Genomic DNA, 27240 nt, shown 5'->3' on the forward strand with positions numbered 1-27240 from the left:
AAGTTCGTTATGACTAGTTAGGTAGTTTTCTGTAATTACATAAGTAAGTTGTCAACATGCGTTTTATCCTCTGGCGCTAGAATTAAATGGAATGAATTCAGATATTGTCGATTTATTAAGCTGAAACATTTAGAATCGGTCAGTAATTAGCTTTGTGGCTCTCAACAGTCGCCCACTAATTTCTGCAGCTTCTAATATCACTTTTATTATTGGCTCTTATTTTGGCGCTCAGCAACCCTGTGTTTCATTCCACGTAGCTGCCTGTTTTGCTGTTATCGGCCTCCATATTGAAATTCGTCATGCCGTCGATATGCATATGTACTTACGTGAATTGTGTATGTATACATATGTATATGTATTAGTTCGTATGTGATGCGCTTTTAAGTAGGTCCGCAGCGAGAGGCGCAAGTAATTGCGCGTTTTGGTGAAAAAGTTAAGATATCAGAATCCCCACCTTGAATTCGAACAGAAGGAAGTATATCAGTGCTCGGTGTGTGCACAGGTGTGTGCAGGTGAGTGTCTTATTTCTACCTCAGTATCAGTTTTACTTGGCAGGACTCTTTCGGCTTATCGAAATTTTTTTCTTGGAACTTTTACCGTTCACTTGTATGTGTGATCAAGATCTTACAAACGCGATCATCAAAAGCGTTTGCCTATATTTATGCGGCCGCGACGCCATCTTGGATTTGATTTTGAGGTTATCGATTTATTTAATACGCATTACAAACTGTCTAGTTTTTTGTTTGCAAGCTAAGCAATATTGAGTTCCTTTCATAAAAATAGCAATAATGAAATTGAAGACGTCCCTTACAAAATTATATTAACAGGAGACATTTAAAGTTGAACATTATATTAAAAAGCTGAAAAGATCGCAATTTTTAAACTTTAGTCTCTTGTGTACAGTTAATAAATTAAAGGCAATTCTGAAACAAATGCGTTACGTAATAATTCGTAAGGTAATAGTAACAATAATAATTAATATCAATTGGTTCTAAATTTTATGTCTTAGCTTTTTTCTCTTTCATCAAAACAAAACGGTTATCGGTGACCACGTGCATACGCACACATCTTTACATACTGTATGTACATTGCAGAAATACACTTCCGATATGTACGTAAATACATACATATGTAGGTACATACGCATGTGTATGACATAAGAATACTACTTTTGTGCCATTCCATTGCATTTCGTAGGAACGCCTGAAAACGGGTCCATACACTGACACTGGCCTACGCTCACACACAGGAACACTGACTCAACACATACACACAAGCCAGTCGTCGCAGGGCCCGTGCAGAGGCAGAGCTGTTTGTGATCGTAAAATTAATACATGCGTTCTTCTTGAATTGAAAGCAAAGTTTAATTAATTTCAAATGTCATTTCATTGTGCACATGCGTAATGTCAACGAAAATTCGTGTATGTTGGCTATTAGTTGAAACCTGGAATTAGTACAACCGCAAAGTGAGAAAATGATTTAGCTGTCTCTGCCTCTGCTTTTGCTTTGTTGTGTTGTGGGTGTGTGTGTGTGTTTGTGCGAGCCAAATATGTTGTGTTCGAGGCTTATTCAAGGGCGTTGGGATAACTAGACCAATATTACTGTGACCATTCTGTACGGCATTCGGCTTTTATTTTTCATGGCTTTGTGAATGCGCAACTGACATGTCAGGTCATGTGAGGCTCAGTAGCTTGACATGTAATGGCATATGTGCTGTTGAACAGATTAAAGTTTCAGAATAATTTGTATTTGATGTCTGGGTATAATAAATGAAATTAAATTGTTAATAGTATTGTGTATAGCTGATTGATGTTAATTAAATGTTCGTGCGTTAGGCGATTCTTGTGTATCTGTAAGCGCACCAGTGCTGCCTGTTTCGATTACCGAAAAAGTGCTGCCCAACTTTGAAAGTGACGTCGTCGGGCTATTACAAATATAAACGCCGATATATCTTGACATATACAGCCCACATTTTATACAGTAGTTGAAATTATTTCGTTTTTGAGAGGAGGAAAGGAGTTACTAGTAGCTACCCTTAGAAAAGATTTTATTAATAACAATTCATTGAATGGATTGCGTTCTCGTATTGTAATCTGCGAGGCGGTAATGAGAATCTTACCTATATGACAATGTACAATGTCGAATGAAGGCTTATAATTCTTGATTTATTTTTAGGATGATACAGGAACTGCCGCGTATTGTCCTCAAAGGCAAGGATTTGAGAAAATTTCTATATCTGAAACGCAAATATCCAGTTTCGCAGGAGTTTTTGCACAGCAACTGGGCTAATGCAAAGCGATTCATTATCTACGCTCTACATCCGCGCTGCGTGCTCCGCACTTACGCATGGCGCAAAGGCAATCACAGGGTCGTGATCATGCGCCGGGCCCGACTGCTTCTCTTCGACCCGCGACTGAAGCGTATGATCAAACGACGTAAAGCTAATTCTAAGCAATGGTCGTCAAACATGGTACGATATTACAAGAAAATGGGTCATGTGAAGGAATACGAGGAGACGGAGCTGTACGGCGAGGAGCTGTCCAAGCAGATGAAGCAGCAATTGGAGCTGCTAAAGAGCGGCAAACGTGGTCTATCACTGATCGAAGATGCTAATAAAAACATTGAGCTTCGTCAAGAGCAGCCAGAAGAGAACGTAGAAGAAGAGAGGGCGGAGACAACTCAGCAGGCAGAAGAGGAGAAGCTGGAAGAGCAACATATAGAAGATGACTCAGTAAAATTATTAGCAATAATCGAAGGAACATTAAACCAATCGGATCAATCTAAAGAGAAGCTGGTTCGCCGACCTACTATTGAAATGGAGTTACTGGAGGCATCTGCTGTATCGCCCACGAGCAAAAGCGACAAGCCGCTAGAAAAGGCGGTGGACAGCAAATTTTTGGATATGCTAATGAATAAAGTGCGTGTCAAAACCTTTGCCAAAGAGCTAAATTTCTCCAGCTCCGATAATGGACTGAATGGTACAAGCGACAAACCCGCCGGTGAGGGAACAGCCGACTTAAGCTTTAATGACGAAGCTAGCGAAGACTTCGTCGAATTCGATGACAGCGCCCATCAACCGGGCATGCTGCTCACGCCTCTGGTTCCACAGAGCTTCAAAACAGTGGATGGCAACGGGGCCTTCGTCAGCGATGCGCTGGAAGCTTATATGAAGAAGAATAACCTGCGCGATACTCGCTCGGCAGATCGTGAGCTGCTCGAGCCCATGTACCAGGATGGGCGTGTCACGGCGCATAGTGTGCCGCCGCATATGGATATGCCGGCGGTGCCGGACAGCTTACAGAAGCTGCGCACTGTTGCCGAACGGCGGCACTATCTGCAGCGCTCCAAGAACCAAAAAATGGCCATCATCAATAACGAGGCGAACATCTACCGCGAGTTGCAGCGCAAGCAGCGGCAGCGAAAGGTGAAAATCGCCGCAATGCAGCAACTTCAGTCGCCCATCACTCAAATGCCCTTCACCCGGCAGGGCTGGCAGGCGGCCAGCTACGTGTCCACGGAGACGGATAAGTATTACTACCAGGTCATACGCATCGATGGCGAGATGGTGCGTCTGCCTGGCAGCCAGGGAAACAACGCGCACCGCGAAAAGCAGCCGCATCGCAACGCGCTCACTGCGCAGGAGTTGGCCACGCTTCAGTGTAGCAGCCGGTGCGTGGACGCGGCTTTACGCAGTGAGCTGAAAGTGATCCCCACGCGCCAAACCCAGCTGAAAGGCAAACTGCAGAAGCTCAATCAGTATCCATTGCCAGCCGTATTCAGGCCCTGCCCGCTTTCACAGAAGCCATATCAGAAGCCGCTAGACGACGACACGGCCGCCCTCTTGCTGGCCGGCGGGAGCATGGCCGTGGTCAGCATGCCCACCGTGCAGCTGGACGTGAAGCCGCAGCTGGGCCGGCCATTGAATGAGATCGCCAAGCGGTATTTGCAGTACATCCTGCCGCACCATGACATTACGCGCGAGTGGGCTGAGTTCAGCGTCTCCACACTGCAGGAATCACCCAACAGCATGCGGGAGGCGGAGGCACAGGCCGCCGTCCAGTCCACAAAAGTCGGCAGGCGCAAAAGCTTTACATTTGTGATACCCTATATGAACGATCGCAATCACATTCTGGTGCGTCGCGTTGTCGATCGCTCCGAGAAGTTGGACGAGAGCTTTAGTGCTTCTCAACCGCCAGAGAGACTGCGCGACTTAGAGTTTCGCAAACTGCTGCCCGAAAATGCAGATGCCATTGCGTTGGATTGTGCGGACATGGTAAATGATATGATCAACACCGTAGCTATTAGCTGCAGCGAGAACTCGTTCATTAGCGTTGATTCCGATGCGGTACGTGGTGACGCTATGGATGTAAGCCCCATTAAAGAGGAGTCTGCTGCTGCCGGCAATTCGAATGCGGCTGAAGTCGATGCCCAGACAAAATCGGGGCTTAAATGCACCCAAGCCAACAGCAAGCCACGCCCCAACAAGCAACAGCGTTTAGCCAAGGAGCTGCGCCGCCTCAACGCCACCATAATCGATGCAGCCGCAATTGCCAAAGATGGTAAGTCTATGCTCTGACCGCTTGCTAAAATTGCTGTAGATCTATAACAGTATTTAATTGAAATTTACTTAATATCATTCGCACATAATATCTATATATGTTCGTATGTATGTGTGTATGTATGTATTGTATGTAGTTACATACAAATGTACATATATTTAATTGACACATCAGTAATTGATTGACGAATGATTAATATTTGATTAGCTTCATATATCGCATTTCTGATATCCTTGCAAGTAGTATCGATAGTCAAGATGAACTTATCGATATTGTTGCAAGGGACAATTTCCTGTTTTTCAAGTGACAAATATCAAATGCTTTTTAATTATATATAAATTAAAATTCGGATTCGAGAAAGATTATTATTATTCATTAACTTTATGAACAGTTTAGGAAAACATAAACTAAAATCGATTGACTTTATCGATAGCAGTAAGGGGATGTTATCGCCAATTAAGAGAAATAGGGCCGTTAAATTGAAATTGATTTGAATACATTTAATGAAAATTCGATCTTTGTAGCGAATAAACCGTGCAGCAAGGATTTCTGTCAACTGGGATGTGTCTGTGAGAGCGTGGGTGGGGATCTGGCCCCTCGGGAACATTGCGGACGTGCGGACTGCGTGTTGGAATGCAGCTGCACGGGAGCCGAGCTTACGCGCATTATGCGCGTGGAGACTGACGTGAGTATTAGGAGTATTTGGATATCCGCTTGTTGTACTTAACTGTCTCTCATCTGCAGGGGCGCGGACTCTCGAACGAGGATGCTTTCAACTTGCGTCGCAAGGCAACGGCGCGATTGGCCAAAATGGAAAAGGACTTCACCTCGACGCTGGTTCTAACTGACAACGAGACGCTGCTCATCAACGAAACACAGTGTGACAAGAAGCGTCGGTGCACTAAGGCGCCCAAGCGCTACGAGGACTTCGACGACTCCATCGAGGATGATGAGGAGCCACTGCGTCCCAGCAAGTTTGCAAAGCGCGATATTAATCTGAAACGCACACGCAGCAGCACCGAGAGCGTCCACATGTCGCTTAATGAGCCGTGCTCAATAAAGGATACGGATTTTGACCAATTGAAGCATTGCCAGGTTGCGCTGCGCCGCCTGCCCGATGTCGCCAACTTGGCTACCTTCTGCATGACCCATCAGCTATACAAATGTTTCTGCGGCGGACTAGCGGTGGAAGGCAAGCCTGTTATAATAGAGAAGGAAAAAGACGACCTGCCCATACCTCATTATGTTCCTGAACTGGCGACCCGCGCTCACTACAGCTTCGAACGACCACCGGATGAGTCAAACAAGAAGCGGCGCAAGGAGAAGGCAAAGTCCCAGCCACAGAAGCTTCCGCCGCTGGTGCTGAAGTTGCCACAGTCGCAAAAGCAGACGTCGCCGGAACTAAAGCAGCCACAGCTACAGAAGGAGCAGAAGCACCAGCAGCAGTCACAGAAACAGAAACATCAGCAGCCACTGCCACAGAAAGAGAAACATGAGCAGAAACAGACGATGCCACAGAAGCATCAGCAGACGCCACCACCTAAAGAAGCATCGGCGCCAAAGCAACAGCAAACTACAAGGAAAATAACGCCACAGAAGCAACTGAGCAAAGACGTTGCTACCATTAGGCTGCAGCCAGTTAAACTGCTACCCAAGCCAGCGCCTGTTTTGAAAGTGGAAGTACCACCTGTGCCGGCCGTGGTAGTGGTGCCGCAACGTCCCGCCGAGCTTGATATAATCTTCAGCTACTATCGCTCGCGGCCCAATTTCTGTCGCCGGGTGGTGTCCGTGCCCAGGAATTGCTATTTGCGTTTGAACAGGCGCCGTGCTGATCGCATTCGCGTGGAGGCAACACGAGCTGAGACTCCGAAAACACAGGCACTGCTCGACCAGCGTGTGGCCAGCGCCGTTAGCTACTATCGCTCTGAGCTTGAACAACAGCGCCGCTTGGCGAAATCGGCGCAGCTTGCAGAGCTAACAATAATTGAAGTCGCTGATGATTCGGATGAGAGTGAAACGGAGTCTATGGCAAGCAAACGCAGCGCAAAAGAGGAAGTGAACTTGCAAGAGCCGGATGTCAAGCGAAGGAAGCTGCAAGCAGAGGAAACAGAGCCAGCAGATAAAACAGCCAAGCAGACCGAACCGCATAAAGTACAGCCCGCAACCAAACTGGAAATTCAAATGCCCAAGATATCAGCTTGCTATTCTCTGAACGCCAACGCCCTAGATGTAGCCGTGGGCAGCAATGAGGTGCCCATAGCTTTGCCCATCAATGAAGACAGTCCGAGTGTGGATTCTGTCTCGTTCCGTGCTTCTTACAACGAAGTCATCAAGAAGATGAACACCCATGTGAGCAAGAAAATGCAGGACATCGATCTGGCGCTGCAGCGTGAGAGCAAAATAATCCCAGCACCGAACGAGGAGATATTGTGCATCATCAAGTGGGCTAACTTCCTGGCCGCCTTCCAGTCCAACTATGTGTTCATCTGGGATGTGCAAATGAAGAACCACAGCTTCCTTGCGGCTACGATAACGAACATGATGCCAGCCATTTGTGGTGCCATTGCCGTGGTCAACACGCACTTCGCTCCAGACCGCAACAGCTTACCCCTGATGGCCCGCATGCTGCTGGAGGGCAAGCGAAACGAGAACACGAGTCGCCTGGCTGTGGTGATGCAGGGCAGGCAGCAGTACTGGCTGGTCAAGGGCTTCCTGCGTTACATGGAGGGTAACGCGTGCACCAAGCCAACGCCGCAGACGCATCCCGTACTGACAAAGAAGATAAATGTCCTCTGCACTCTGATGGTGAAGCAGCGCATTAGGGAGCAGCAACGTCATCAGCGGCCAGCAGCGACTGCTTCTGGGGCGACGGCCAATGTTGTTGGCACCAAAGCAGCAGCAGCTAACTCCAAGTCTGTAACTGCAGTTCCAGCTCGTGCTCCGCCTCCAGATGCACCTGCACAAAGCGCGCCAGCTGCTGCTCCTTCCACATCACCCTCAGTATTAGGTTCACCTGCAGTTGACATTGCGCCGATCCCCGTCCCCACATCCACATCCACATCTGAGGGCAAGGCATCTGCCAACAGCAAGGAACCCTCACTTATTTGCAGCAACATCGAGTTCCGTAAAGTTATGCAAGCGGATATTCCAGACCTGCAGATTCCGGAGCCACACACGCACGATCATCGCTGGCTAGTGCTTAATTTGTATGATGACTTCTCGCACATCTTCGTGCCGGCCTTCAAGGACATGATCTCATTGGATCGCATACACAATGTGGCCCGCGTCGCACGTGACACCAATAAGATGGTGAAACTGCAGTTCTTCCAGGACGCCCCCTATGATGCCTTCGTAACGCCATCCTCGAAGCGGGTCATCTACTTTGGACCGCTGCCACTGGACACGCCGCCTCCTGTGCTGGTGCTGCTGCAAAGTGTGGACGGCAAGATGATGTTACGCGAGGTCTACCAGCGGAATCATGACATCCCGGTACAGCGTGAAAGGCGTACCATGGCCTTCTGGCTGCTTCAGATCAATGGCCAAGTCCATTTCAATATTGATTTGCCAGGAGGGGCTGAGTCGTCGCCAACGTCGAACACGTTGGAGCAGGCAGCAGTAGGCGCAGAGGCAGCAGACACTGATGAGGATGATGATTGTGTGATCGTCATCAACGACGATGACGAAGATAAAGCAGTGAACGAGGTGGCGCAGCCAAACGCGACGGCTCAGCTGAAGCGGCACGCCAAACAGGAGGCGCCAATAACCGCACCGCTCATAAACTTCACCATTCAGGCGTTACCCCATGGCGCCAGCAGCAGTGGAAGCAGCAGCCTGCACATAACAGCAGCTGTTCCCCATACAGGGCCAATGGTCAAGGAGATCAATAGCAATGTTCTAACCGGCGCGTTTATGCCTTTCATTTCGAACGTGCCCGCCGTGTGCGGCACGGTGCCAGTCACACAATTCCTAACACCACAGGTGCAGCTCACCCAGACATCGGCGCCGTCGCCACCAGCCGTTGCCAGCAGCGAACTTAATGCACAGCCGCAGCCAGCCAAAATTAGTCGCATCTCAGTGCAGAGGTGTGCCCCGGCAGCCAGTGCAGCAACTTCCGTTAAGGATCCGATGGCACCCAAGGTCAACAACACGCTGCAGCAGCTGTTGAGCAACAACACCAATGGCAACATTAAAATGGGCAACACCACAGCTGGCCTAACAATCACCAAGATGAGGACCAAGGATAACGCTGCTTCACGGCCTGCCGCCGAGCCCATAAAAATTGGTGCCAAGCGCAAGTTGCAAGAACTGCCAGCGGGTGCGGCAGCTTCCTCTGGAATGCCTACGCTGCCCAAGCCGACATATGCCAGCGGCAATTTGCCGCATCTGACGCGTGCTCCACAGCTGAAATCGGCGGCCAAGGCAGCTCAGTTCACAGGGCTTAAGTCTTTGGCACCCAAGCCACCCTGTGCCGTGGAGCCAAAGAAGCACTTGCTGAATGCCAAGGAGAAGAATGGATTTCTGGTGGCCAAGAACTTGCCTAGTTTCAAAGCGAAACTAGTGGACAGCAAGCTCATGGTCAAACTGCCAGATGAGGGCCTCTACTCGTTCAAAACCGGCCACGCCGCCAGCGACTATCTCAACCGGTAACTATTATGATGCACAGACTCTTACCGACGATTATAGCTAATATTTTGTTTAATCCTTCAATTGCAGATATCTATCCCGTGAATTGAGCCTGAAGGGTTCTTTGCCAGGCGATTGGAAGTTTTTGCCATTTGAAAATAAAAGTCTAAATCAAAAAGATCCACTTGCAGCCCCCATTGTCATCGAAGATTGAAAACATGCAAGAAAAAGAAAAAAGCAGAAAAAGAATATTGAAGAAAATACCCGCGCAGCAGCTAAAATAGGAATAACTGATATTTAATAAATATATAATTAACTTGTTAATGTATCCTTAATTCTGAATTGAAGGAAACTTTTTTTTTTTATTTAGTTAACAAACAAAAAACCATCGAGCTAGAGAGGAGAGATAGCACAAAAATAAACAAATTATGAAACCCACTTTTGCATTTTACTCGGCCTCGCACGTTTTGTTTCAGTTCCATTTCGTTCTGTCAGGAACAGCTGTTCACGGCGTTCTGCCTTTTGGGTGCGCAATCAGCGAATGCAAATCGAAAAGTAAATACGCGTATGCTTGTACGGCATTTAGTGTCAGCAAATATATGTGTAAAATCAAAAAAGCTTGATAAAGCCTGATAAACCGCCAATAATCAGAGAAATACGAATTCGCAACAACTACAAATCAAGGCCAGCTAAGAATGCTCGAATCTCTTTGCATACGAGCAGTCAAAAACACATACATACATACATGCATGCATATGTACATACGTGAGATAGTGATGAACTTTCAGTAGTTCCATGCTAATAAATAATTATTGTATGTACAGAACAGAATGTCGTGCTAATTATATGTATTTGTATTCTTTGAATGATGTTTCTTGGAAGCGGATTGGTGAAATACAAAGGGACATTGTTAAACACAAAGTAATTCCGACTGTTTAAATGCATACGGATTTTAAGAACAAATTAAATGTTTAATTGAATTGAGTTTGCTCAGTCTGTTGGCTCGTTTATTACAGAGTTCATTGAAACAGCGTAACTGACTTCAATCCAATAAGATCCTATTTGTGATATTGTATTTCGGCATGAAGATACATACATATTCGCTCACCTCTAAGTAAAAACTCACACACACATGCACCCTTGTAAATATACTTACATATGTATAGACATTAATACATATGTATGAGACCAGTAAACAATTTTCTCCGACACGCGAACTTTTGCAAGCGATAGCACATCGAGTAATACCATTCTTATATTTTAATTTCAGTCATTGAGCGTTATTCGGGCCTAGCACACGTCGAACAGATCGGAAGAAGACCAATAGACACCAGACGGCTATTATATCGACAAATAAAATGGGGGTCACAGAATCAAACGAATCGCAGGATCGTGTGGGCTATGTGCACATTCAGGATATTCCACAGCTGAATCAGGAGCATTGTAGAATGCGCGATCCGCAGCGGGTAGAGCGGATTATCAACGAGTTTGTCTGCGGGGGACCGGAACGAATGCAGATAGTATCCGACTTTGATTACACGATCACGAAGCAGCGCACGGATGACGGCGTTGCTGTGCCCTCGAGCTTCGGTATCTTCAACTCGTGCAAGTCCCTGCCGGACAACTTCAAAGAGGAGATAGACAAGCTCTTTCACAAATACCATCCCATCGAGATTGATCCGCATATGCCGATACCCGAGAAGGTGCAGTACATGATTGAGTGGTGGACACAGTCGGGCAAACTGGCCAGTGGCTTCGCCTTCGATCTAGCCGAATTGGATCAAATGGCTGGCCAATTTCGGCATGCGCTACGTGACGGAACGCATGAGCTTTTCCAAGCACTGCAGCGTCTGCGAATTCCGGTCCTCGTCTTTTCCGCCGGACTGGGCAACTCGGTGGTGTCGCTGATGCAGCAGGCGAACATCATGCATCCGAATGTAAAGGTCGTTTCGAACTTTTTGCGCTTTCGGGACGGCCTGCTGGACGGCTTTCAGGAGCCGATGATTCACATTTTTAACAAGAACGAAACTGTGCTCGAGGGCGGTGAATATTACGAGCTGGTCCATACGCGTGATCATATTATTGTCATGGGGGATTCACTGGGCGACGCGGACATGGCGGCTGGTGTGCCAGCGTCCTCGCACATTCTACGAATTGGCTTCCTCTTCCACCACGTGGAGGCTAACATGGAGAAGTACATGAATGCCTTCGACATTGTGCTCGTCGATGATCAAACCATGAGTGTGCCTCAAGCTCTGCTCGCGCTCATCGACAACCGTCATCAAATGCGTCACCCACACGGAAGCAATGGAACAGCTTCTGTACAAGCTCAGCCAAACTCTGCCCTTTGAAATTGATACTTGATTGTCTTGCTATAGGTAATTTGTATTTGATGGTTATTGATAAGAATACAGAAACAGAAGCTACTAATTAGGCAGCTTAGGCTTAAAAGCTCTCTCTTCCGATTCGCCCACATCAGTTGTAATAAATTTATTTAAAACTTGTTCCATTTCCATATCAGGCTCTCTAAAGTTCAGTTAAGTCTTTATTAGTAACACATTTATAGATGAATAGATACGTACATATATGTATATGTATTCAAAAATATAATTGGCGGATTTATAAGATTCCATAAATTGCACACTTTTGTTTTGTTTTGTTTTCAAAATTAAAAGCGTCTAAAGAGCAATTTTACGAAAGTTTTACTAGAGGAATAGTTGAATATAAATACCAGACTATATTCACATTTTTCGCTGTTTACGTCAACTCTGGAGTCCGGTGAGTGTATACAGTGGTCGCTATGTGAGGAAAAATTAATTTGATATACATACATATTTACTTTTCCGATGTTTTATCAGTTGCTATTTAACAGCTGTTGTATTTACGTTTCATCAGCTGATCTACTGTTACGGCAGCTAGTCATTTTTATTTATGCGGACATAAATTGAATAAAAGATGGAGGAAAAATAATAATAATCTGTGGAATATATATATTCTTTTTTTTTGGCACATATTCAATATTTTAATGATGGAATATTAATATTATGGAAGATAAAAACTTACGACAAAAATATAAAAACAATTTAATTTATATTTTTTAAGAACGGTATATTAAATTCATACTTTTTTTTAATAGATGTGCGGAATGATCAACTCAATAGAAAGGTTGCTTGATATTTCTTTCATAACACTAATATAACAAGAAACAAAAATAGAATAAACATTTTAAACGAGTATTAGTTACATGAAATTCAGAGGAATTTTTCTAACGTTCGCAATGATATTCAACTGCTCCCTCGATGGTTAATAACACTGTAAAGTCGCACAGTGCTGGACAGCGACGAACAGCTGGCAATTTTTGTCATTAATTAGCGCTTTTGCGCTCCACAGGAAAAATATACAAATCATTCGTTTTAGCAAGTTTTTTTACGCATCCAGAAAATTTAACGTAGTCAAGTGAAAAGTGTGTTTTGGTTGGAGTTTAATCAGCGGATAATCGTGGCCGCCGCCGTCTGTTGCAGTTTGGTATTTTTCATAGTGTGCGCCTCTGCCAATCAAGAAACAGAAATGATGTGCTGAGCGGGGAAGTGCGATTGATCAGCTGGGACAAAATAAGCAGCAGCAACAACATTCGCAATAGAACAATTGCAGTGTCATGTTTGGGTTCGACGGCGAGTATCGACGCCGACCAGTGCAAAGTCTTGGTGGCGCCTCGCAGACCTGTGACCGAGACACGGCGATACGGAAGGCGGCGCTCGAGCGACAAAAGCGCAATGAGCTGCGACAGAAGACTCACGGTGCAGTCGTTCTGCAGTCGTACGCACGCTCTTTCATCCATCGCCAGCGACGCAAGCGAGCCGAGCGGGAGGCGTTCGATGCGTATTTTCAGACGCATCGGGATCGCTTTACGGAGGATGTGAGCCTCTGCTTTCTGTTACGTCGCCTCAATTTTTTCTACAGCAATCGTGTGGCCAAGGACGGTGACAGACTGGTAAGCGCCCTTAGCAAATAGCTACATCAAAACTCATTAGATTGCCTTTACAGGTTGAAGTTTGTCAGCAGATTTTGCGAAATCCCACACGTCTGCTCCAGCATTCAGCGCACGATTCCGTTTGGTTGCTGCGGGTGTGCAAGGTCTTAGACGCGTGCCTGGTGCAGTTGGCGCTTCCGCACAAGGCGCAAGCTATTCCGCTACGCATGCTGGAGACCTTCACTACGGTGGCAGCCGTGGAGCGCTATGTGGAGGATGAGACGGTGCTTTACAAGTATCTGGAGTGTGTCTTTGGCTTCCTTATCAAACGCAATTATTTCGAGCGTTTACGCCAGTTGCTAGATGACAAATGCCCGCCGCTGGACGGCGAGACACTACACGCTCCCACTCCGTTTGTCGATGCGCTGATGCAGCTGATGTTGCGGCCCCTAAACGTGGCGCTGCGTCAGCCCTGCAGCGAGTTATCTCAGCTCTTTTGCCGCAAGTTCATTTCCGATATTTTAGCCACAACGCACACAGAGCCAGTGCGCAACTTCGTGCTGCCTTGTTTGGCGGAGAGCAAAGACTTTCCTTATGCGCTGCTCATGCACACGCTGCATGCAATACTGGATCTTAGAGAGGCGGCGTCTGTTGCTGAAGCCACGACCACAGCGACAACCACAACCACAGCCACAGACAATGTTAGCACTAATAATGTGTTTTATGGAACTATGCATGGAGAAGCAAAGTCGTCAAATCAGCAGACAAATGATGCGTTGTTCAGCTCGTATTTGCTCAACTCGCTCTTAGTGCTGGACCGTAGCCACCTAGGTGTGTACACAAATATTCGCTCATGGAAATATATTTAATTTGTTGACTGATCTGCAGGCACATTAGAACAGAGCAACCTACTAATTGTCTATGTCCGTGTCATTGCTCAAATGATGCCGAACATATTGCAGCTGCCCAAATCTACGCTGCGCACGCATGCGACGCCACATCGGCACACAGACTCCGAGGACGAAGATGATGAAGAAGATGAAGAAGAGGACGAGGGACAGCCCTCGACTCGTACGCTCGACTACGACATGGAGCAGTCCTGCCGCACGCCAGGCGAGCTGAGCAGCAAGGAGCGGAACAGTCTGTTAGAATCGATAGCCATATTAAACGAAACCCAGCGGGTGGACTTGATTGTGCACCAAATTGAGCCGCATATTGAGCAAAGCCAGGTTATTTATGCGTTATGCGAGATCTGTCACAATTTGATGATTTACAATAAGCATGCAGTCTATGAATACAGGTAAAGTTCTTCGTAGCGCAAGCACTTTTATTTTTAGCTCTGATTTTATTTTAAAGATTGCTCTACACTTTGGCTTTCACGCCAAAATTCATACGTGCTGTTTGGTTTAAGCTGGCCGCCGAATCAACTCAGCTCGGATTTTCATCCCCTCTTTCACTTATATCTAAGGGTGTTGTCCGTAAGTGAAGACAACAAAATGTCAGCTAAAATACTTCTAATGTGTGTATCTAATCGAATTACTTTTGCAGCCAAGCAGCAGGGCGTAGATCGTACTATACCTCTGTTAGCCACTTTTTGCATGCTCTTTGGACGCTTGTTGCCTACGCTGCACGATGTGGAATTCGTCGAAAAGAAGTTTTTGGAAGCGGCACCACATCATGCGAGGCTAATGCCCTTCTCCATTCCGGAGATAGTGCAAATGTCGAAGACGCTTAAGGACATTAGCCTAGGCCTGGTGGAGCTCGCCTTCCGCAGTGTACTGGGCCACACAGATGCCGATGGCAAGACGCTGCGTCATCAAAAGCAGATTTGGGCCAATTTATTAAATGTCGTCGTATTCGTGCTTAATCAAATACACTCGCGCGATCTGCGGCTTGGATTTTGCCCGGAAGGCCATTGGACTGTTTCTCGGCTGGATTTGCCACTGGACAGGCCAACGGATCTGCCGTTAACTCACAGCAGTCGCATGCGTGGTATACGGCCATTTCAACCTATACGCGACTTCACACGCGAAGACTTTGAGAACGGGCCGCCCATGTCGACCAAGCAAAAACGGTCCATTACCATATTGCGCGAAATTCCCTTCGTCGTGCCTTTCAGTAAGCGCGTGAGCATACTGCAAGGCCTAGTTGCCGCTAACAAGATGCGCGTGCAAGGTCATCTGCAGGCTTTTCTGCAAGGTCCCTCTATCATGGTGACTGTGCGTCGTACGCATTTGTATGAAGATGCCTACGACAAACTGCGGCCAGAGAATGGTAGGAAGCTGTTATATTGTTTCCCACTCTGTCTACTAAGCGGCCATGTATCTTTCAGAGCCGGACTTACGCTTGAAGTTTCGTATACAGTTTGTGTCGCAGTTGGGATTGGATGAGGCAGGCATTGATGGTGGTGGCGTGTTTCGAGAATTTTTATCGGAGCTCATAAAAACTTCGTTTGATCCTAATCGGGGATTCTTTATGTAAGATGATACGATTGAACAACTATTTTGATTTAATATTATTGTATATTCCCTTCCTAGGGTAACGACGGATAACAAACTGTATCCTAATCCGAATGTCGCGGATCTGTTTAGTGACTTTGAAAAGCATTATTATTTTATCGGTCGTATTTTGGGTAAAGCCATCTATGAAAATTTATTGGTGGAGCTGCCGCTGGCCGAATTTTTCCTAACCAAACTAGCTGGAAAATATTCAGACGTGGATATACATCAGTTGGCCTCACTAGACCCGGAGCTCTACAGGAATCTACTTTACCTCAAGGACTATCCGGGTGATGTTAGTGAACTGAATTTAGACTTTACAGTCGCCAGCAGCTCGCTGGGGCAGACACAGGTGGTGGAGCTCAAACCTCAGGGTCAGAGCACTCCGGTAACCAATTCAAATCGGATCGAGTACCTACAGTTAATAGCTAACTATAAGCTCAATGTGCAAATCAAACGTCACTGCAAAGCCTTCCGCAAGGGGTTGTCCAATGTCTTGCCCATCGAGTGGCTTTACATGTTCAGCAACAAAGAGCTGCAAATACTCATATCGGGCGCCGAAATACCCATCGATCTAGAGGACTTGAAAAAACACTGCAAATATGGTGGGGAATACTCCCCAGAACATCCGTCAATTGTCGCATTCTGGGAAGCTGTGGAGGGATTTGACGATTTGCAGCGACGGCAACTGCTCAAGTTTGTCACCAGCTGCTCACGACCACCATTGCTGGGCTTTAAGGTGAGTTATATACCCAGCAACGCGGATTAACATTATCATAATTGATTATTGATGTTTTTTCTTAGGACTTGGATCCACCCTTCTTTATACAGAACGCTGGGGATATGGAGCGTTTGCCCACAGCCAGCACCTGCACGAACCTATTGAAGCTACCGCCCTTTAAGAACGCTGAACAGATGCGCGAAAAACTAATCTATGCCATACAGTCCGGTGTGGGCTTCGAACTTAGTTAAGGTGTGCATTGTTATCTACCACATCAATTACCCACACATATCGAATGCAATAAACCCACACTGGGAACAACAGGACTCCTCTCCAGCAATAGAACCGATGGATGGACAAGCAAACTATTCCAGTTCATTTACCTATGTATTTATGAGGGACGTAATAATTTGTTTAATGTGAAGTAGGAAGCTTATGAGGTCTGTTTTCCAAGTTTTCGTTTTAGTTGATTTGTGTTTTTTTCTTAGTAGTACACAATATAAATGTAAAAAAAAATGAATAAACAATTTATTTTGGAATCGTTATTGTTTAACAATTAAAGTTGAGGCCCAAAAGCAACACGGTTAACTTCTCAAGTTGTGTCACTCGGCCGACCAAGCTTCATTCATTGTGGCTGGAAATGCTTGTGCGGGTCGCATAGGCCGCTGATTCCGTTGCATTGGGGCGGAACGCAAACTGAAGTACACTACAAGTCAGGTGATTTTAATAAAATGCGTGACTCCAGACTTCATAAGTGTATATAATCATGATCGATCCGTCCCTTTCCGCATACGCATACAATCTAGAGATAGCAACATACGCTGGCGACACCGCAGCAATTGCACTAAGCCAATTGTTGCATTCAATCTGATTAAAGAAGAGCTTCGTCTAATTGAAGCTTGGCTAAATAATTGCAGAACAGTGGTGAGCGTTTCAGGGTCTGTGCGAGCGAAAACTGGAAGCTGTCCCACAGTCTCACGCAATGACTTTACCATTCCTGCGAGTGCATTTAGATTTTGAGTGGAGGCATCATATAAATGCAACAAAAATATTTAAGTCAAGATCAAGACTAAGAAAATGTACTGTCTATTAGGACCGCACTTGCAGCTAAGCGTTGAGAATAAAATACGGCCATTTGATGAACAGCTAGTAAATCAAATATTCAAATACTACGATGAAGATTAGTTTCGTATTGATATTTTTATACCCTGAACCCATTGAAAATGGGAAATCCGGGTATAATGGTATTGTGAAAAAGTATGTAACGGGTAGAAGGAATCATCGCAGAACGCATAAAGTATATATATTCTTGATCAGTACGACGAGCTGAGTTCATATAGCAGCCCAAGCGCAGTTGCTGCTTACTGCGCAGTTAGCAGAGCACTGGCTTATGCGTGCGTGTGAATGCATGTGCATACATATGTGTGCATAAAAGAAGTGCGAAAGGATTAGAATATCGCTGAGCTTGTAAGGTTAGCGTTAGAATAATAACAGGGGCTTTATGCTATGTGACAAACTTTGACTTCCGTAAAGATCTCAAAATTCCTCTTCTCAAAGAGGATATACCAGAAAGCGTAAGCTATATAAACACTGCGATGCTCTAGCTTTAGAACTCCACGATAATACAAATAACAGCCGAAGGCGCTTAAAAAAAACTTTCACGTTCTGGATTCACCAAGAGTAGATCTAGTTATTATTAATACGTAAATCTATGGATTGAGATGATTACAGTATTGACTGTCAACTTTTTACCTGAAACCAAATAAAATATCATTTACATATTCATTTGTAGAAAACTCGGCCACAGCTCTATGCCGCATCATATTAGTAGAATCCATAATACAATCAATATTTAAAGTCGAAATCAAAAGTAATAGAAAGATGTCACCTCCCTATATACTCTCTCTCTCTCTTTCTCTCTCTCTATCTATCTATCTCTCTCTTAGTGACAACACATTCTTTAATCGTCACAAAGCTGCTAACTCACTTGACTAGTACTAGCTTTTTCCCTTAGTCTGGCCAGTGCAGCAGGTGACCACGTGACCGCCGGAGTTTCACCTGGAATTCGTTCCAGAATGTTCTGCAAAATGCAAAATTTTCAACTGAGGTTCAAAAGCCAAAAGTCAAGCATTGAAATTTACGATCTTCCCTGTGGAGTGTTCTTGTTCTGGTGCGTGTGTGTTCACTTGTGTTTTCGTGTTAATGTGTCTGTGTGTGTGTGTGGATAGGTAAGCGTGTTCAAGCTGCTATTTCCGTTCCATTGTGACGCAAAGCACACGGAAGTGCATGTAGCGACACACATGGACACAGACACACACAAGCGTCAATGTGTTCGAGCTGGCACACTGACGCAAAGGAGTAAGATGTCCTTTTTTTTTATTTAACATTGTTTTAGAACTTTTGATGCATTTAGAGAAAAATTAAATTTTTTGTTTTTGATGAATTATATATTTGATTTTATATTCTGGATCCGTTTAAAATGGGAAGCTATTATGTTTAGTAATGGTGAAAACGCACTGCTTCTAGTGTTTGTCAAGAGTTGTAAGATTACCTGTTGGTCAAAACAAAAAATTACTTTCGCATTTGTTTAGAGCTACATTTGATGCGTTTTCACGATAATTACAAAAAACAGGTGGCTTGTTCTCTACAAAAGGTAGGCTTGGGTTCTTGAAGGACAGCCCGCACTAGATCGACTCAGGCTGACGTCCCAACTGAAGCTCCGTCAAGAAACCAATCGTTATTCTGTTGCTCATTTGTCTGGTCGAAATAATCTCGTAGACTTCTAGAATCACGAAATGTAAAGACCTATATTGTATATAATGAGGTTGGGTATTTCGCAGATTTTGCATGGCAGGCCCCACCATTTCCTTCGTAGTAAACCTATTAATGCGAATTAATTGTTAACTTAATTATCCAGAAAACTTATGAAGACCTTATACTGATCTAACCCAAGCTGAAAGCGTGCGTATGTGTTATACATATACACTTGCCAGAAAAACTATGCGTACAGGCCTAACTTGCGACTTTGATAGAGAATAAATATGATAAATATCAGTATTGTTATCAATATTATATTTTTTAGTGAAAAACTATTTAATAACACACATTTATCAACAATTTTTTTAAAATAATATTATACAGTTTTTTTGTATGTATGTATAACTATGAATAAATGTAATACTAACGGACTTTGTATATCAGTTTTTCGCAGCGTTTCGGGCATTATGAAGTAGGACACCCCGACTCCATATATGTAGCATATTTGTTTTATTATGTTGCAGTTTTGGTCTTTCTTTTTTGCTTTTGCTTTCGATTTTTTTGTTATATAAATATGTATGTTGACAGTTGATCTGTCAGTCCATGTCTCACGTCCTGCGGCGACACATTTCGTTTTGTTTTGATGCTTATTTGATTTTCCGGCTTCCCGCTGTATTTTTATACCCTGCACCCATTGAAAATGGGAAATCAGGGTAAAATGGTTTTGTGTATACCACGCGCAAATCGATAACTTGTCCCGTTGTTTTTTATCGATTATAAATTGATCGAAAATCAGTAAATTTGTATCTGCTACATCTTTAAAGCTAAGCTTTACGTACATTCATATGTATTTTATAGAATTTCGGGTTTTGTTCAAATGTACCCTTCACCCTTATATCAACCCCCTCACCCTCATATTTTAAATACTAGAGACTTTGGCAAATGCATACATATCTATGTATATTAAAATCAATCAGTTTCATGAAGATAGTCCACCCACAAGAAAAGTTATTAAACAATTAAGTTCCATTGCAACCCCACACTGCAGCCAATGCGTGTTTATGTGTACGTGCGTATACCTGGGTGTGTGCATTTGCGAATAATTATTGAAATATCAATTAATCGAAGCGTTCAGGGGATCTCGCGGTCGAGCAGTCGCGACTAGAGCTTTCTTACTTGTTCTTGTTACTGTGCTTCGTCGTCCCTTGATGTTCTTGCTGCTTTTCAATTGCTGCCACTTGCACGCGCCCCGCTGCAACTTGTGGCAAATAGTTTTGTGTTTCCTTGCACAGCCGGCAGCTTGTTTGTGTTACCAGAGAGTTCTTCACTATTTGGCTCTCAGTTTTTTTGTTTTCTGATTTGTTTTTCTTTCAGTTTTGTTATTGTTGCTGCTGCTGTTGCATCAAATCATCCTTCTCGCACTTGCACTACTGTTGCAAAGTGTGTTGAACTTTATGTGGCGCGAAGGGGCGAAGAGCGGCACTTAGCTAAATATGCACAAATATTTATTTGCGCGGGCAGCGGGCAGAGCGTATAGGCAGCAAGGGGAGAAGGAGACATGTATGTGGACCGGAGGGCGCACTAGGAAACCTAGCCCCCACCCTCGACCACTGGATAGAGGGGAATTCATCGCCGTGCGCTATTTGCTTAGCAATTTTGGTGCCCTCTGAGACTCAGTTTGAGCTCGTCTACGGTTTGCCTGTTTGTTTGTTGACTTCTTTTTTATGGCGACTTACTTATGACGAGATACAGCACGCGGTTGCACCTAGCTTCCGACTGCCTGTGGTTTTGTTGGTTTGACTTTAATTTCGATGTGACAGATTCTTTTACTGTGACAACTCTTTCAATAAAAGTGTTTAAAAGTGTTTTTCTATTAAACAATTTATGACAATTGAATTATAAATTCTCTATTTGGTTAAATAATTGAGTAATAATAATTGAAATTTATTGATCAAATGCATAATTGATTTATTGTTTATCATGGATAATGCTGTACAAAAATCAAGAAAGGTAAATAAATCTGAGTAACTGACATTTTACAAAAGTGCAAAGTAATTTGCTTGACTCAGCTGCATTTGTTGCATGTGATTCAATTTTCCCAAGGTGTTATGGAAGCCCGTTGAAGTGTACGCCAAAGTTTTAGTTGCACTACCAAAAAGATTCCGAAGCTATCTTTTGCCTGTCAAACTTTTATACCTTTTGGAAGCAACTGTAAAAAGAGCAGCCCCTGCAAAACACACACAAGCAACAATCCATAGCAATGGTTTTTCCAGAGCCAATTGCTAGTTTCCGTAGCCTAATAACCAACCAAGCACTTGGCGCCAACCTCTTGGCTCGCTCAGCATCCGCTCCGTGGCACGGCTTAGCCTTTTGAGTACGCGCCCCAAACGAAGCACAGATAAGCCATAAAGTTTTCGAAGAAAATAACACGGGCTCGATTTATTTGCCATATTTCATGGTGAACCAAAATTTAAATGCGAAAACAAAAAGTGTTTAAGGCGACGTGGCGCACACGTAACGTGTGTTGTATATATCGTTACCCGTGGAGTAGAGCACGGCCGGTCCAGCCATTGAAGCCCCAACAACTGCTTGGCCACGATCCCGACGGCTGGCAAAAGTTTAGCGCACCGTTTGGGGCGCATTACGGAAAAAATGCGGAGCTTAGTGAAATGAAACCTATGAGCGAATATCTAATACCCTCACAGACCCAGCGAAAAAAAATTGTATTTTGACAAAATTATCATTATGTGTATATATCTGCATATATAAGCAAATTCTATATATATATCTAAATGTATTCGAAATATATTTTGACATAGATATGAAGTTATCATTATAGCTTTATATTCGGGCATGAACATATGAATATACGAAGATCGTATACATGCCTCCGACACACTCAACGACTAGCAGCTGAGCCTTAAAATCACAGCGATAGGATAGGAATAGACCAACGTGGAGTCTTACACACTCAGCGATAAGATAAGAATATGTAATAGCCCAATGCTGACCCTTACACACTCAGTAACTGGCACACTAGATTTAAGGGTGGAAAATATGCATGAGTCTGGGTACATAAACCCAGTATATAAACCTCAGAAGAAAAAAGATCAATACAAAACTAAACACCATCAATGTCAAGTGTATTATTCGTTCACTTTATTTGTGGTTTATTTGGTTAAATTAAGTTCAGAAGCAAGTTAAGATTCATAGTTTGCTTTTTTGGGTAATTGGAAGAGCAGGCTACTAGCAACTTAACTATCCAAATTTGAAGCTTCTGTGATCCTGGAAGATATACACGAGTTTGTGCTTACCATTCACTGTAAAATTGAGTAGGCCAAATAGTAACTGTAAACATTCTATACTGATTAAGTTCTCTGTCGCTCTAGATGACTGACAAAGTCGATCAGCTCTTGGCTACGAGAGTCAGAATAAACCTGCCGTAAAAGTTGGCACAACTGGCAGGAAGCTGGGCAGGCAGCTCGTTTACACATTTGAATTCAAATAACTTTTATTACCAAAACTAAAGTCGGCTCTTGGCGCGTGTGTAAGCGGGTGTGCGTTCGCTCGTTTTCGTTCTCTGTATGTGTGTATGTGCACACTCCTGAGTGCAATAAAAACTTTTGCATACAACAAAACTTTGGAGCCGTTTTGTTGGCTAAATTATGGCTGCATATATAATTGTACTCACACGATCCAGCGGATGCTCGCCGAAGCCCACGTAGTGCAAGAGCAGCTGGTACAGCGTATATCAGAAGTCGCTGGCGACAAGAATGGCTGGCGACAAGAATGGCTGGCGACTCGAGTGGTTCAGCTGATGGAGCAGCCGGTGTAACAATGACAGCAAGAGTAACACACGCACGAGCAGAGCATTAGCCAGGCACAACATGTGCTATGCGCAGCATTAGGTATACGCACCGTGACGCCCCTAGATTCGCTGACCAGCATACAGAGCGGAGACCATGTGCTGCACTACGCGATTCGCAATCGGCGCCGCAAATCGCGTATTACAACCATCCCGCCGTGCTAGCAACACGAGCAGCACTCCGGAACAATCGCTAGCGAGCCATTGCGCGCTGGAGATGCTCCACAGTCAGGAGGAAATTGTGGACGATCCGCGGTCTATATGTCTGTGCGGTATGCATGCATGTGTGATGCAACAGAGACTCTACCGAGGACGGACAGAGGCTGAAAAAAGGAAAGATAGAAAAGAGATGGAGCTTATCATATATGAGGAATTCTAGGGATGACCACGATTCAGCATACAAAAGCAGAGCAATCGAAAACAAATAAGAGTGCTCTAGTCGAGACTGCTTGACTAGGAGATACCCTGAACCCTCTAATCTGGGTTTCTAATCATTCTGCACCTCTTTTATGCACATATACATACACTGCTAACTGTGCAGTTTGCCCAATATTATAAGAATTTATTTGTTGAATAATTTCTTCTGTGGAAATACAATCTTAATAAAACCTTTAATCATTTGGCAAAAGGGGCGTACTGCTTGTACTGCGTATGCATGCCAAATTTCAGCTCTCTAGCTCTTATAACATCCGAGATCGACGCACTCATACACACGGACGGACGGACGGACGGACGGACCTACGGACAGGGCTATATTGACTCAGTCAAGAATATATATATTTTATGGGGTCTGCGATGATGCATTTTCCGATACGCCAGAAATTATATTAATTAAAGAGCTAGAAAGCTGAAATTTGGAATTTAGATCCGAATCGACCACCGCAGCTCACGAGCTTTGGTGGATATATATACGTTTATTGGGTGCGTGGCAAATCGGATAAAGTAATATCTCCAAGAGTTTTCACGTAAGCTAATGCTATGATTTTATAAAGATTAATAAAAACAAGTAAGAAAGCTCCAGTCAAGACTGCTCGACTACGAGATCCCCTAAGCCCTTCAAGCAACTGATATTTCAATAATAATTCGGACACACACACGCATACAAACAAACACACGCACACACACACACGCATATACAGGCGATAGCGCTCTTATTTGTTGAATAATTTAATTTCTAGACGTATGATCGTAATGAAACTTTCAGAACGTAATCATAGTGTTTAAAAGTATGTGTATACCAATCACAAGTCTCTAGTATTTGATATACGACTTTTACAAAGATGAGGGTGAGGTGGTAATAAGGATGTGGGAGATATAATTTTTTAACTGATTTTCGATAGGGTTTTTTATCGATAAAAAAAATATCGGATTGAGTTATCGTTTTTAAGTAATACACTCGATATGCGCGCGCTATATACGGACAATTAAAGAAAATTTGAAGTCTCTAGCTCTAATATCTTCTGAGATCGACGCGTTCATACATACGGACAGACGGACGGACAGACAGACGGACAGGGCCAAATCGACTCACTTTGTCGCCCTGATCAAGAATATATACACTTTATGGGGTCTGCCACGTCTTCTTCTGCCTGTTACATACTTTTAACAAAACCATTATACCCTGATTTCCCATTTTCAATGGGTTCAGGGTATAAAAATTATATGTATTCGCCCATTAAGGGCGTGCCAAGTCGCACCCGAAGATATAATGATTTTTCAACTTCTGCTTTATTTTGAACACTATTGATAAGCTGACCACCCAAGACCAGAAAGCTTCAACGGATATATTTCCGCCCGCAGGGGCAAACCACAAAGGTTTATATCTTTTAAAGTATTTATAATAGCTAGAAGCTTTAAATATGGATAGTTAAGTTACTAGTAACCCTCTATATCGATATCCTAAAAATAATTTTGACGCCTCTTTAGGGGCGTGGTATATCAAAATATACCCTATAGTTTAAACATTTTTTGAGCCTAAGCATTCAAATTTCGAAGATATTGTACCGCTAGCTCGTTCTATAAGCTGGCTAAAAGCGAAGTGCGTACGCCCAGTAGGGGTGTGGCAAATTGGGAATTTTCTACAGTATTAGAGCTAAACCTAGCTACTAAATTGCTGATGGAATGTGAATAAGTAACGTTCTTACTTGTTTTGTTTTTTGGGTTCAGTGAGCCCATTGAAAATGGAAAATCAGGATATAATGGTTTTGTTGAAATGTATGTAACAGGCAGAAGGAGTCGTGGCTGACCCCACAAAGTATATATATTCTTGATTAGGCCGACGATCTGAGTCGATATAGTCCTGTCCGTTTGTCCGCCCGTAAGAACGCCTAGAGTTCAAAAGTTAAGAGCTAGAGGGCTGAAATTCGGCATGCATACTCGTGTATACCATACGCAGTACAAGCACTAACCAGAGAACACATAGACCGGACACGTAGTGCAAAGCGTTTTGCACACTTATTTTCAAGCATTGGTTCCCAGACCGTTCGTATTTGCTCGGCTCCTCACTTTTTAGGCTTGTGCTACTAAAATATGGGAACACAAAATCATTCCTCTTCATGCGCTCGACCGAGATGGTCGATTGTTAAACAAAAGATCCCTCTATGCTAAATGTTTCCCTTGCTCTCTCTCTCTCTCGATGCTCTCTGCTCTCTCAAATGTGTATATGTGTGTATGCATGTGAGCACAAGCAGCAGCTCTGAGCTGCCAGCTCACGAAAATTGAAATTTCTTCGCAGCAAGAGTCCATGCCTTCCCTTCTGTGTGAAGAGTATACCGAACTTTTCAAACCGTTTGCTAAGCTCGTACAAAATTTGTTTATGTGCTTTCGATTTTATTTGTGGAAAGGGTATGAAAGCGTTGGTGCTCATAGTGAAAATGCTTTCGCGACGAGCCTGCACGCACACACTCTCCCTTGCTACATGTACTATGAGCATTTGTATGCCTGTGTGCGAAGCTCTTGCTGCTAGTAGCAATTTTAAATCCCAGCATTTGCATTTGGGTGATCTTGTGAAGTGCTCACATACATATGTATGTATGTATGTATATACATTTGATTGTGTGTGTATGAATGGGATCTGAATCGAACAATTATGGGATATCACTTGTAGAAGCATTTGTATGCCCATGTGCTTTTACATGTGCGTGTGTGTATGTGCATGTGTGTATGCATGGGACGAGAACATTGGTGTGCATGTGTGTATGCATGGGACGAGAACATTGGCTGCCTACCTCAACTAAGAATTGTCTGAATGATTTTGGGCTCGAATTGAAGAGGCGCAGTTATAACTAAAGTGACAAGTGCATATGCCAATTCTTTTTAGAAGTTTTTTTTTTTATTGGCATGTACCTGTATATGTATGTAACTATATGAACAGGTACAAAGGATCGAAAATCGCATCCCATTTGTATACTGAGCCAAAAAAGGTACTAAACTTTTTTTTTTTATTTCCTTCTGATAGCCAACCCACAATCATTAAAATTAAATCCAGGTGCTTAAATATAAGCGCGAGTTACCCGCCAGTAACTATACTACACACATACACATACAGTATGAGTTATTCGACGGTCACAGTGCCACAAAGAATTGGCATATGCACTTGTCACTTTAGTTAATCAGCTACTTACATACATAAATATATACATATGTATGTATGTATAAGCGCGCCTCTTCAATTCGAACCCAAAATCATTCAGACAATTCTTAGTTGAGGTAGGCAGCCAATGTTCTCGTCCCATGCATACACACATGCACACCAATGTTCTCGTCCCATGCATACACACATGCACATACACACACGCACATGTAAAAGCACATGGGCATACAAATGCTTCTACAAGTGATATCCCATAATTGTTCGATTCAGATCCCATTCATACACACACAATCAAATGTATATACATACATACATACATATGTATGTGAGCACTTCACAAGATCACCCAAATGCAAATGCTGGGATTTAAAATTGCTACTAGCAGCAAGAGCTTCGCACACAGGCATACAAATGCTCATAGTACATGTAGCAAGGGAGAGTGTGTGCGTGCAGGCTCGTCGCGAAAGCATTTTCACTATGAGCACCAACGCTTTCATACCCTTTCCACAAATAAAATCGAAAGCACATAAACAAATTTTGTACGAGCTTAGCAAACGGTTTGAAAAGCTCGGTATACTCTTCACACAGAAGGGAAGGCATGGACTCTTGCTGCGAAGAAATTTCAATTTTCGTGAGCTGGCAGCTCAGAGCTGCT

At 43.9% G+C, this 27240-nt stretch overlaps 3 protein-coding genes across 6 annotated transcripts; all 3 read left to right on the forward strand.

Moving 5' to 3' along the window:
• The first annotated feature begins 355 nt into the window (after positions 1-355).
• Positions 356-9537, forward strand: ocm (over compensating males). 2 transcript variants are annotated; one of them, XM_089262402.1, is made up of 6 exons: positions 356-512; positions 2176-4559; positions 5084-5244; positions 5304-5990; positions 6024-9202; positions 9273-9537. In XM_089262402.1, the coding sequence occupies exons 2-6, from the start codon at positions 2177-2179 to the stop codon at positions 9394-9396; spliced, it is 6534 nt and encodes a 2177-aa protein (XP_089118528.1). In that variant the 5' UTR covers positions 356-512; position 2176; the 3' UTR covers positions 9397-9537. The 2 variants fall into 2 exon arrangements, with proteins under 2 accessions (XP_089118528.1, XP_089118527.1); XM_089262401.1 differs by having other exon boundaries at positions 5304-9202.
• Positions 9538-9660: 123 nt separating this feature from the next.
• cN-IIIB (cytosolic 5'-nucleotidase IIIB) lies at positions 9661-11651 on the forward strand. 3 transcript variants are annotated; one of them, XM_018106288.3, is made up of 2 exons: positions 9661-9737; positions 10453-11651. In XM_018106288.3, the coding sequence occupies exon 2, from the start codon at positions 10541-10543 to the stop codon at positions 11531-11533; it is 993 nt and encodes a 330-aa protein (XP_017961777.1). In that variant the 5' UTR covers positions 9661-9737; positions 10453-10540; the 3' UTR covers positions 11534-11651. The 3 variants fall into 3 exon arrangements, with proteins under 3 accessions (XP_017961777.1, XP_017961778.1, XP_089118529.1); XM_018106289.3 differs by lacking the exon at positions 9661-9737 and adding an exon at positions 9997-10103; XM_089262403.1 differs by lacking the exon at positions 9661-9737 and adding an exon at positions 10152-10324.
• Positions 11652-12364: 713 nt separating this feature from the next.
• LOC108654757 (ubiquitin-protein ligase E3C) lies at positions 12365-16807 on the forward strand. Its single transcript, XM_018106287.3, has 8 exons — positions 12365-13173; positions 13227-13983; positions 14041-14452; positions 14509-14630; positions 14701-15426; positions 15485-15629; positions 15690-16389; positions 16455-16807. The coding sequence occupies exons 1-8, from the start codon at positions 12838-12840 to the stop codon at positions 16620-16622; spliced, it is 3366 nt and encodes a 1121-aa protein (XP_017961776.1). The 5' UTR covers positions 12365-12837; the 3' UTR covers positions 16623-16807.
• Positions 16808-27240: the final 10433 nt, after the last annotated feature.

This window comes from Drosophila navojoa, chromosome 5 (assembly GCF_054131105.1).
Source record: "Drosophila navojoa isolate 15081-1374.11 chromosome 5, UAZ_NAV_1.0, whole genome shotgun sequence".
NCBI lineage: Eukaryota > Metazoa > Arthropoda > Insecta > Diptera > Drosophilidae > Drosophila > Drosophila navojoa.